The sequence below is a fragment of the Thermobia domestica genome, chromosome 8, assembly GCF_964235325.1.
Source record: "Thermobia domestica chromosome 8, izTheDome1.hap1.1, whole genome shotgun sequence".
Classification (NCBI taxonomy): domain Eukaryota; kingdom Metazoa; phylum Arthropoda; class Insecta; order Zygentoma; family Lepismatidae; genus Thermobia; species Thermobia domestica.
Genome location: NC_137461.1, coordinates 8,882,138 through 8,895,009, shown reverse-complemented (window position 1 = coordinate 8,895,009; position 12,872 = coordinate 8,882,138). Strand labels below are relative to the sequence as shown.

Below are 12,872 nucleotides of genomic sequence, written 5' to 3'. Positions count from 1 at the left end.
CAATAACTACATATTTAAGACATCACTGTAGTAAACTATTAGATTCCACGCTAAATTTATTATTGAGTAGTAATGCGAAAAATTCTCAAGTGTACGCTGCATTGTCGAATCTACAAGGGAAACGTCTTCCCTCTGAAGAAGTGACGGAAGTGATTTGTAGCAGTGAGACCCGGCAGCAAAATGTTGTGAAAAATGTAGGTTTCTTAGTGCAACTCATCTAGAGTCTATACTGTCCTTACACCGACACGTAGGCATGTATTTTCGTGCAACATTAAGGACACTATGTTTACTTATGATTGATAGATGGTTGAGAACAACTTTCAACTGTATTTCATAGAGTCAGCTAAAGACAGTGGTGATTTTGTTTGAACACAGAACAACATAAGTGATCTACCAACCATATAGGTAATAACATCTTCTAAGACAAAGGTGTTGTACGAGATCCGACCCAACCTGACAACAATCCTGGTGTTTTTCGAGAGTCTGTTTCCGTGCTATTCATGTACAGTATTGGAAAATGATGTTAGTTGGTTGTAATAGTTTATCCTATTTTATTAATTACTATTATTATTATTAGTATTAGTATTAGTAGTGGTAATAGTAATTTAAAAAAAAATACCGTTTACAGTGAACATATACCGCATAATTAATTCAAATTATGCCAGAAATAATATGTGTTGCGTACAGTATCTTATTCTAGCAGTTCTCAACCTGTGATCCATATAATCTCGATGGTACTCACCAGACTTTGCAAATTATTCGCATTTATAATAGAATTAACTTTGTAGTGTACTATTTAACGAATAAAATTATACTAAACATTTTAATTGAGAAAAGATGAGAAAGCTCGCAACTACTTGCAAAGGCTTCTTTCAAAAGTAAAAATTTGACTAAAAGTATTTGTCGGAATTAGTTCTAGGTCTAAAGAGAGATATTAAGATTAAGAATAATTTAAAATAAAGGTGTTTGGATAATAATGTGTGACACACATCGCAAGAGAAGTTTAACAAGTGCTAAAAACATAGAAAAACTTGGGAACTGCTAATGACATCTTAGTTAAGACGTGGGTTGAAATTTCTGGTTTCATAACTCGACAATAAATTCCAGGTTATCTAAAATAAATTCTTTTTCTTTATAAAAATTGTCATTAATTACTTATAAATAACACTTGTCAATTAATATTAAAGAACATTTCAGTACCATATTGAATGAATATTTGTATATTTACTTTCAGAACCTGAACGAGAAACACCTTCCAGAGGACAACCAGTAGAAGGTTAGCTCTATCATTACATGTTCATATTTCGCTATTGTATACATGAATTTAAGACAATATTTTTTTTAGTTGTAGAGAAAAAAAGATTAAAATATTCGTTCATTTCAAAGTTGTTGCTATGATTGTTTGGAATTTACTTAAACAAGATGGATAATGATGTGTAATTATATAATGACAAGTATTGTACAGATTTTTTTCGAATTTTAACTAACGATATACGTAAAGCAAATACTTAAATGAGACAGTATTGTGACAATATTCAGATTTTATATTAATTTGGTAAATACTAATGGCACAATGTTTGAATTTACATTTAACACTCTTAAGGACCTCGGGTCCATTTCGACATCAGCTCGTTTCCAATGTTCCATAGTTCCTGAGGTATATCATCTAAACTGAAATTTCATGACTTTTATTAATTTTACTACGTTTGCATATATAATTAATATAATCACCATAGGTGTTTAAATTAGGAAGCTGTAATTCTTTTTACATTTAAGTCCCTCTGGGTCCATTTACACATATATAATTTAGATGTAGATCTTATGCTCTGTTCGGATCATTTTTTACCAGGATGCGTCTGTTTATGTTCACGCGTTGCTTTGGTAAATTCTTTTATCATGTTTGGACGTTAGCGGGAAATTTCCCACAAAACGGGAAATGCACTGCGATGCGACGACGGAAATAAAGGGAATTCCCTTCAAATATAGTGAGAAATCAGAAAAGTCTTGCACTCTTCGCTCATTTGTATACTATATTCGATCAGTGAGATTCTCGTTTACTCTAGCCTTCTCACTTTCACTTTCTCCCTGTATGCAGTGGCGTATTTTTTTGTTTTGTTTGGGGGTCAAATATCAGTGTCATTGATGATATTGCAAAGCTCTCCTTGTGCAGGAGTAGGTAGAAAAAATTACAGTCCGAAATAGTTTTTTTATTACAAAATCCTCTATAGACAGTATCTTGAGAAATACTACAATAATGTAACCTCCCTAATATTACGTAGGAATAGGTGTCCTCTCGACCTGACGGTCTCAGGAGGGATTCCTCAATAGTAAACTACTTGAGGGTGTGCAAGACACTCGATGCTCACTGTAATATAGGCCCTGTTGTGATTAAGAATCTCTCGCTGTTCCACTGCAACCAGAAAGAAAGGACGTTCGCCACAAGGCCACACTGCGAGCCAGGAGAAAAATGTAACTGTTAGTTCCACTGGAAGCTAAGACTTTGGTACTTTTTAGGCTCCACAAGCCAGGAAAGGGGATTTGACCAGTGTAAACTGATATCTGTTCATGGAATCCTCTCGGTAATATAGTCGCTCTACGTGAAGTGGTGGCGCTGCTGTTCTCTCGTAGACATGTGACCAGTTGTGTCATTGTCATGTCAGTCGTCTGCAGCCCTAGTATGCCATAATAAGGTCCACGTGTTTGTTTTTTATAAATAGGAGCACATGTTGGGTGTTTGTAAACATAAGCACGTGACACTACAATATATATAATTTGCATTGGATATTGCATGGATATAATATTGATGATTGACCATCCCCATGCCCAGCTGTGCCTGCACCACAGCTTGATCTTTCCATATGTTTTCGGATATGTATCAAATGCTTTCATTTACATTATAAACCATAGTATTTCATCTGTCTAAGGAAATACTCTTTCAGATTAATTGTATGTTTATGTATGGGCGCTTTGCCGTAGGTTAATTATTTTCAATATGTGATTACGTAAAGCTACTACGTTATAATATGTACATAGGATTAAAAACTAAATATAAACAGACGTTTATTACATAAATCAATATTTTAACGACATATGATTGAGTATGTATAAAACTCACAGTTTGCACAAGGGTGCAGACATGATGTGCACATTTCACTCCTACGCCATTGTACAAAGTGCAAAAGTTCAGTACACAAGTCACGGCTTTTTAACGATAACACATAAATAAATAAAATCTGTTTATTACTCAAACATTTAATGACATACAATGAAAAAGATGAAAATGCATAATGGCTCCAAATGGACCCGAAGACCTTGTGTGTAAACTTCAAACGAGGATGTTAAGAGGATTAATATTTGTTACATTTGATGGTATAATGATCGTCTAGAACTAATTAATTCTTCACTAATATATTTTATTTTGTAATGTAAATTCAATATTTTTATGTTTAAAATATTTATTATTACATATTCTTAAATAATAATTGAAATATGTTTTCAACACAGTATCCACATTATCAGTATATTTTGCAAAATTTATTTTTCTCTAATTAGAACATCGCCCTGAAGAAATATCCGGAGGTCAACCTATTATACCAGGTAAGATATGTCGTCAAGAATATGAACCGTCTGAAACAGCATAAGCACTGCATAAATTAAAGATTTCGTTACATTTAAATACTCCAGTAAAACATAAATTATAAACGTATAATGACCTATAATGTTAAGCTCAGAGCTATAATTTTAAAATAGAGTATTTTGTAAATATTATCGAACCTCTGAAGCAGTTCTACATGTTACATTTGAACTTTTTATGTGAGTAGTATCTTGGGACGAAAAGGGATCCGTGACTTCACTTGTAACTTTACTGTAACATTGTCAGTGTAACTATAATGCAGTCATGCGTTACATCTGATAGGGTGTGCAATATTTGCATAGTACTTCTGCACATACGTACTATAATGGTTTATCTATAGAAATATAATTACGGAATTGATTTCATTTGTAGGTTCAATACAAGGGATTACTCCAGTTGCAATATTCGAAGAAATCGAGAAATTAGCAGGTAAACATTTTTTTATTTTATAATGTTTTCTTAATTTCCTTAAAAATCTCAGTTCTTCACATATTACAATGTACGTTTTAGTTCTACTTTTAGAAAGCACATATTTTGATGTTTAATAACTAAGTGAAAAATTATTTCGATGATAGTCTAGAAGTTGTACTGAAGATAATATTAATATGTCACCTTGGCTGCAGACAAATAGTAGTAACTTGAACACTGTATTTAAGAAGTATTTATTCAATACTTTGGTTTAAATTCCTGGGATTTTTTTAAAACTCAAGAGTATCTATTGAATATAAAATATATTTCTAATCCTATTAACATTCTAACAACTATCTTGCAATACTTTCATTTCTTGTCAGGGCTACTAGACGTATTAACAGGATATTCCAATCAACTGCTTCCAACAGGTTAGTTTAAATACCAAATATATTATTTAATTATATTTTCTCGTAATGTATTAATATCAATATAACATATCATCATATTAAGAATTATATGTAAAATAGATTCATAGAGCTTCCATAATTGAAAAGTAAAGTTAGTGTATCATTGAATGCATGACCATCATTCAACATACTTTTTCTTACATACTATTTTCTTCTACACATTACTTTTCATATGTACAGTATGTATCGATAGCTCTAAAAATGGCGCACACGTACCATAGAGCATTATTCTTGAAAAAGCGAATTATGAACTATGGTCTTACGGTAAACAGTAAGGAAGCAGTAGCAGTTTGAGTGAAAGCCTAACATTTACGTCAAAATGCGAAAATCCTAAAACGGTTAATATTTCACAAATTACATGTTGTACGAAAACTTTCAATTTTATTTTTCTTATCCACTTTTGCAATCAAAAGAGGCTACAATGATACAAAAACCCAAGTTTTGTAGGCCTCTAGTACAGTAATAGCGCACGATAGAGGACGTGGCAATGGACATCCAAAGTACCCTAGGATTTATTACAGTGATGATGGCATTACTTACTTCGAGTAAATAAAAAGGAATTTTACAGAAGACAAAACATTTGACTTTTTTAAATGATTTATTTTGTACAGTTCTTTCTTCGTTACCTTCCCTGATTCAAATGTATTTTGCATACTTATAAAGTTCACGAGATCATAAATGAATAGCACCACAGTTATGCACTTTTAGATTATATATTTTTCCACATATACCTTATTTGTCACATTAAAATAATATACATCCAGTTATAACAATATGGTTCTTCGTTCTATATATTTCTACATTACCATATCAACCAGATGAACAAGTTGTCATAGCAACGAAAACAAGTAAACTCTCTATATAATACAAATATTTAAATTATTTTTCATATACTTTCTTCTTCTTCTTGATAGCTTGTGCCCTTTAAATACTACTTTTTGCCCATACATAGAAACAATATTTGGAAATACAAACAAAAATGTACACTATCGTTGTAATTTGGGAACCATCAAGTACCACACCCCCTAGATAATCTTTTGAATAAATTAAAGAATCGTATCGCTATTTGCCGCAATTTAATATATCTAAACGTTTCAGAGATATAGCAAACACGGACAAAATTTACATCAGTATGTATTCTGAAATCTTACTTTCTTTTCTTTTTTAAAAAGAATCCGTACGATACACACTTTTAAGAAGTATAGCAATATTTAGCATTGCTTATCCGTAACAAAACGCCTTTCTTAGAAGTATAGCAAACATTAGAATTATTGTTCACATCACTATAAACATTTTAAATATACAATTGCTGTGAACGGCATTATGATGTCAATGTCTATTGAAGACTATGTGCGTAATTCGGTTTTGTATTCATCTAAATAGTTTCTTCAAATAAAGAGCTTTAAAATATCAATGTTTGAATGTCTTCAACAGTAGTTCTATGAAAATATGGAAATATTGTGGTACAGAAATATGTCATAATATGACATTTGGGTTGTTTTTACATATATATTTTCAAATGATCATCACTTTGGATTCCATCCACAGTGAAACAACCAACACAACTTTCGTCACTATTTCACCACATCACCGATCGCCAAAAATAGCGCTTTTAGGAAATTGGAGATATTCTAGTTTACACAATTGCCGTCTGCTCATCAGTCTCGGACTGGCCAGGGACGAATAACGGTCGGAGTCCCACCTTAAACTTCGTTTTTATATAAAATATTAGTCTTGATGTAAGTATCGACAAAGTACCAAATTGAATCACGAAACTCTGGGCTACATCAACGCACGTCACTCAGTATTCCGAGAGTCACCAGAAAGATGGTTGTAGGTCTTTCTACGTCCAGAACGTCCCCAATACTTTATGGGCATTTTTCCGAAGCTTGCTGTGACGTACAAGAAAAATAATATTTACAAAACAGACTACATCCGTCATTTCTCGTTCAGTTATGATCATTATTATAGCCTGAATTTACAATAGAGCAAAGGAGAACGGCACCTCTTTTCTGCATACACACATGGCTAGGATAATTACACATTTTGCATACAGCATATGTAAATACATACTAAGGAGTTTTAATGTAAAATTTATATTTCGGTTACTTATGTTGCTACTACAACTAAACGCCAAATTTGTCGAAGTAAAATAGTGATTTCTCTGTATTTGCCTGTCCATCACTTGTACGTAGTAAAAGTTAAATGAGTTTCTGAGAGAAATAATGAGCTATCATGTTAGTTTTATGTTGACTGGCCTCATTAACAATCTTGGACCCTGTAGTTTGTATTCCATAAACAAAACACGGGTCATTTTAGCGTTCCGACAAACGCCTCTGGGCCACCGGGATAGAAATCTGAGAAAGGCACGATTCTGTATTTTACGGGATGTATAGGAGTCCTATCTTGGAGCACCTGAACGGCTTTTCCAGCCGGGGCCCCGGGGCAGAGTCCACACTGCTACTCAGTTTGCAACAACTCGCCCTCAGACCTTTCTTCACCCACACACCTGACGTCTTTCTGGTTCCACATGTTAGCAGTAAATTCATAAGAATAACAATATACATTAAATAATAATTAAGTTGAGGGACCCCGACATTTAGACCACTCAAATTTCATACGATGAGTCCCCGGTTCGATCTCAGACCATGTGAGATTGGAGTGAACAGCATCGTATTAATGGATTTTCACTGATTTCTCTCATTTCCTTCCATATTCTCATTCTATCAGTGATTACATAACCATTCAGCTTAATTAATCATTCGTGTTTTCTTGAAAGGCCACAAGCTTGAGGTATTAGAAGTCTAGAGCAGTCCAATATCTTGCGAAATATACAGATCAGCAAATCCAGCAAAAACTAAGTGTTAAATAGTTTTGAAACTATTGAATGCTACCAAACGCAACCTCCTATCTCCACCCACTTCAGGGTTTACGGTGTTAACTTTAAAATTTCAACTGGGAACCCCCAGTTCTTATTACACATTTGGATTACACAAAAAGACACAACCATAATACCCAGAATTGAAAACAGTGCTTTCGCGGATGGGGTTTCAACTGACACACAGAAAAAAGAATACAAACACGTTATGAAAAAGCGAATTGACAGTAGTGTACTCTGTGACTATGCGATTAGCATACTCGGGTGCATAATCAGAAGATCTGAGTTCGAATCCCGCTCAAGATAATATTACATGTTTATTTTTGTACCCAAATAATGAATCCATGAAGTTTAAATTCGACAAAAGTAATGTATTTGTCTATAATTAATTAATTTACCAGAAAATACAAATTGCAAAATAAAATTTCTTTTGTTGTAAATAACCCATGAACTCCGACCCTAACAACACTATTAGAAGAACAAATCTATTAGTTACTTTCCGAAACAATGATCAAAATTTGTATGGTATGTAACCTCAGTAAAGTACTTATTGAAGTTAGAATGTATGGATTTAGTATTTGGGGAAATAAGAAAAGAAAACCGTTGTCTTGGACGGGCATCGAATTCAGGTTCTGCGATTCCGCAGTCTAGTAGGTTAATCGTATAGTCATAGAGTTCAGGACCGACAATTCGCATTTTCATAACGTTACGGGATCCTCCTCTTTTTGTGTCTCAATTCAATTGGCATCCGTAAAGGCATAAGTTTCAATTCTTGGTCGACTCACTGTCCTCCTTAATGGAGTATCAAAATGTACAATATGAAATGCGGATACAAATTTAAAATTTTAGTTATCCATGTACCCCCGAAATGATAGGGAAAGCGATTTTCTGTTTGGTATCTTTGCATAATTATTTTTCCAAACTATTTAACACATGTTTTTGTTTGTTTTCCTGGTCTGTATATTTTGCGACTTATTAGACTGTTCCGTGACATTTTCCGTACCCTGTATATCAAATCGTCGAGAGATACGTACCTATCACATAATTAACTTTGGTTTTCTACTTGATTATTTTAGGTGAAACACTCAAGGAGAAGCTACAACAGCTGACAAAGGAACAATGTGAAACTTTAGTTGCTGCTCACACAGCTGCAATGACAGCTAAAGAAATGGGAAATGTGTTCGGAGCTGGAACAGGATTCGGTGCAGGTGCAGGTGCAGGTGCAGGAGCAGGAGCTGGAGCAGGAGCAGGAGCGGGAGCTGGAGCAGGAGCCGGTTCTGGTAACGAACAAATGATGGAAAAGTTTGCCTCTTCAAGTTTAATGGCTGCTGCATTAGAAGCTTGTGCGCTTGCTGGTAAAGGTAGATATTATTTGAGTTCTTCATTTCTTACAGCACTTTTATTGGGTGTTACTGTTTCTTTGATGTGGGGATAAAACTCCATCTTATAGTTCACGTACTTTCATACTGGCTAAAGTTCTACAAAATATTCGAATACATGAATCCGAGACCAGTATAATATTATCAAGTACTTGTAATTTTTGTTCTGGCTGATAGTTTCAGTGTAAAAATAGCTGCCTTATCTCAAATGTATGTAAATAGCCTCTATAATTAACGAAGGTAATTGATTTCGCAATACTTCAAAAGATGACAAAGCAGTTCGTAACTGGTTCGAAACTTTTATGCAGCTCTTTAGCAGTAAAGTTAGCAACTATTGCCTTCCACAGGTCTTAGATAATACAACGAAAACTTAAAAGTAAATATTAAACGTTAAGAATACTTTCAAAATAATTCCTTCATAAAATGCATTTAAAGAAAAGTATGTTTGGTGTGATAAAATGAAAACATAAAATTGATGTTAGGAACATTGCGTACGATTAGTGTAGGAATGTTACTTGAAGTCACGTTAGTAAATACCAATGGCAGAAGCCAGTTAGAGTTACCATTTTATTTCTATACATTTGAAGAGGAAAACGAATGTGAATTCGTCAGATAGTATTACAAAGATCAAAATGAACTTTAAAGTAAAAGTCTGAATGCATGGTGACGAGAAATACCGCACAATGACGTTACGTTTAGTTTCTAAAAAGAACATTCAGTCCTAGAATAAAATACCAAATTACAAATTAACTAAAAAAAGTATTTTTTATTTTTTGAAGAATTTGACAACTTAATCGCCGTCTTTCTCTTTGTTCATTGCGTTTCCTGTATAATAGTTTTATATTGTACGTAAGTGGTTTTCATCATATATTCTTCCTTCTTGTTATTTATAAAATACTATTTCATGAGCCAATTTATTCATATTTTTGGAACACAAATTTGATTTTGCCAAAATAATACGGTCGGCGCCAGCTGACGTATACCTTCAAAATAAATGTCTTAAAGGATCAAAACTGTGTTGCCAATGATAAAAGAGATATTGTTAAAATTATTGTATGGGACGAGTCGTTGACATTCTCCATTGGAATAAGACTGTTAAATAATTTTCAAAAGAATAAATAAATAAATATAGGTCCATAATTGTAAACATACGCAAATTACATCGCATCAAGCACTATACCCAATGATTGTGTCCACTACCATCATATATACTAGTCTTTTAGCGCTTAATCTTTGAAATAGCGCGCAATGCTTCTTCTCCTCGTGGTCCAACTTGTTCATTTTATCTCACGAAAATGTAATTTCTCCTGTGTCCTTGAATTTGTGAAATCGTTGTGTCTGAACCGACCACTTAAACTTCTGTGGATGTCTGTTTAAAATGTATCTTAGCATTTTGACATCATATAAAAATAATTCTCTAATATTCTCACTCAAATTTACTTAACATTTTTTTCATAACCATATATCTAAAACTGCTGAACCTAGTGACTTGAAATCTTAAAAAAACTGTTCTAAATCTATATGCTAAGGATAGTATAAATTACACAAATAAAAAATACGACTAAGGTGTTGTTCCGTAATTGGTCACATTTCCAGGAGCACTATTAGGAACTTCAAATCTTTTGAAAGAACTTGTGTAACCTTAGAAGTTTTCCATCATTACTGCATCTTTCTCTCGAACAGTTAGATGAATCAACATTAAATATTTTAATAATATTGCACCTCAATTCACGAGTACTTGGCAATGTGTGCTGTATGTTTAACTATTAGACAAAAAAATATGTTGAAATATTGACCTCTTATGTCATTTAGAGAAATAGCAAGCAATAGGAATTAGAATGTGACTTATGTTTTGCAGTACCCGTAAGATCAGTTGAAAGACCGTCTGGTGAACAGCAGCCTCAAGCAACGATTCAGCCGGAATTACCTACTGGTACGTTTTATCGTTCTGTATTATTTTGTAATTATATATGCATATGGAGTGTTTACTGAAATGGTATAAGAAGTCTCCACAATTAACTTAGGGACTCCGAAAAGTACGAATTTCATACTAATGTTCGTTGCTCTTGACTGTCTTTTATGTTACTATTGCATCTAATACAGGGATACTAAGGGGTTGAACTTGCGCATAAAAGGCACCAGAAGTGCTGCTATTTATCTCGGTGATCCCCAGACTATGGAATCTACTCTAGTATCAGTTGTTTTCAATCATTGTATAAGTTACTTCCTTTACTCTCCTTAGTAGATGTGTTAGGGTATCTTACCCATAGGGAAGTTGAACCTAAAGATTATCATATCAGCTTCCAAAAAACTTGGGGACACCGGAAGATATGGATTCAACACTAGTATTGGTCATTTGTAACAATTTTTATGTCACAATTTCATACACCTCTTCAGGGTGCTAATAGTGCACATCTTACATTTCATCTGAAGCGCCATTATTTATCTAAACGACCAACAAAATTATGGATTCAACAATAATATTGGTATTGTTTTATCATTTTGATGTCAGATTCTCATATTTCTCCAGGGAGGGCTAAGGGCGTATTGGTACCACTGCGGCAGAGTTTGTTGCTACATGGCATTACAACTTCTACCAATGAACTTAGTCACGCTGACAAGTTACGATTCCACACTAATATAATTAGATTTCGATATTTTTAAATCTTGACTTAACTACCCTGCGTGTTAATGAGAGCTTAATTACAATTAAGCGGAATTAAAAGTGACACTATTTACCAAAATGACCCCCAAACTATGGATTAGATACTAATATCGATTGCTTTCTAGCATTTTTATATATATTCCACTTCTCAAAGCTAACCGGACAATACTCCTTTCTATACTGAAAAAATATGGTTAAAATTGCTAAACGTATATCATAATTATGTTGGAACACACACACACACACACGAGCGCGCACATATACATACGCACGCACACACGTACTTATATAAACTTTTGCGAATAAATACAGTTAAAATAGCGAGAGAGATAGAGATAAATATCATCACTTCCATATTACAAAAGCATATTATAGTATTCAACTGAAACCTTATGTAAAGACTTTTCGTTGTGGTATGCTTCAGAGGAAAAACTCCAGTGTCTTCACGTGCCTTTTGGTGTTCCGGAATTTCTTGTGAGCGTTTTAAAGTCATTTAGTTGTTTGTGTGGATCCAGGATCCGACTTTGTATGTTCACTGTTTATATCCTCTCTTCATGCCTAGGAATATATTACAAGAACGTAAATGGCATGCTGTAATAAGAATGTGTAGAAGTAACCTCTATATGACAAATAGATGCCAGTAAATACAATACACAACTTATTTATTGATATTACACAATTTCTTTAATTTGTATTTAACATTCAGATGTATAATACCGACTTTCTGTAACAACTATCTCAGATGATATATTTTAAACATAATAATCACGTATGTTCTGCAATGATTATATATATAATACAACTGATTTACTTTAATCTAATTACTTTATATATTTTTTCATATAATCGGAAAATATAATAGTGTGTAAAATAGAATTTCGTTCAAAAAAGAATTGACGCAGCTGGTGTTCGCACTCACGATCTTATGATATAACAACAAACAGGTTACTACTGATCTAACACGATCACTCTAGGCTAGCACATTCTAACGAAATATAACTTGCTTTTCAAGACAATGAAATGCATTGCCATTGCAAATGATATTTTGTTTTACTTTATCTTTTATTTTACTACGCAAGAGAGAATTATGTTCGATGTCTTTCTTTGATCTTCTTTTACATATGGGAAGGTTCCTTTCTATATCTAAATGTTCTTTTTCCTATAGGAAGCTAAAAGACATGCAAGCATGTGCTGACATTAATATATGGTTTCGGAATATTGTATCATTAAATATTTAAATCATCGTTGCTTTCTTTCTACAGTTAGTAACAAGTCTTATAATATTTTAAAAAAGAGAAACACATCTGCACAATTTTTCGTGATTTCAAACGTTGGCTTGGGGCTCCGAGTTTGGTTTATTTTTATCCGAAGGTGCCTAAAGTTGGACCTATATATTCCAGTATAGCTAAAAATAGAACACGAATTCCATTTATGGTTT

At 33.4% G+C, this 12,872-nt stretch overlaps 1 protein-coding gene across 1 annotated transcript in view; it reads left to right on the top strand.

Moving 5' to 3' along the window:
* The window catches only part of LOC145692677 (uncharacterized), a 1,521,027-nt gene that overhangs the window by 835,117 nt on the left and 673,038 nt on the right, over positions 1-12,872 (top strand). Inside the window, exons 225-230 of the mRNA XM_081768059.1 lie at positions 1,235-1,276; positions 3,553-3,597; positions 4,007-4,063; positions 4,426-4,473; positions 8,467-8,751; positions 10,628-10,702. Coding sequence (XP_081624185.1) covers positions 1,235-1,276; positions 3,553-3,597; positions 4,007-4,063; positions 4,426-4,473; positions 8,467-8,751; positions 10,628-10,702 — 552 coding nt within the window. The remainder of the gene's footprint in view (positions 1-1,234; positions 1,277-3,552; positions 3,598-4,006; positions 4,064-4,425; positions 4,474-8,466; positions 8,752-10,627; positions 10,703-12,872) is intronic.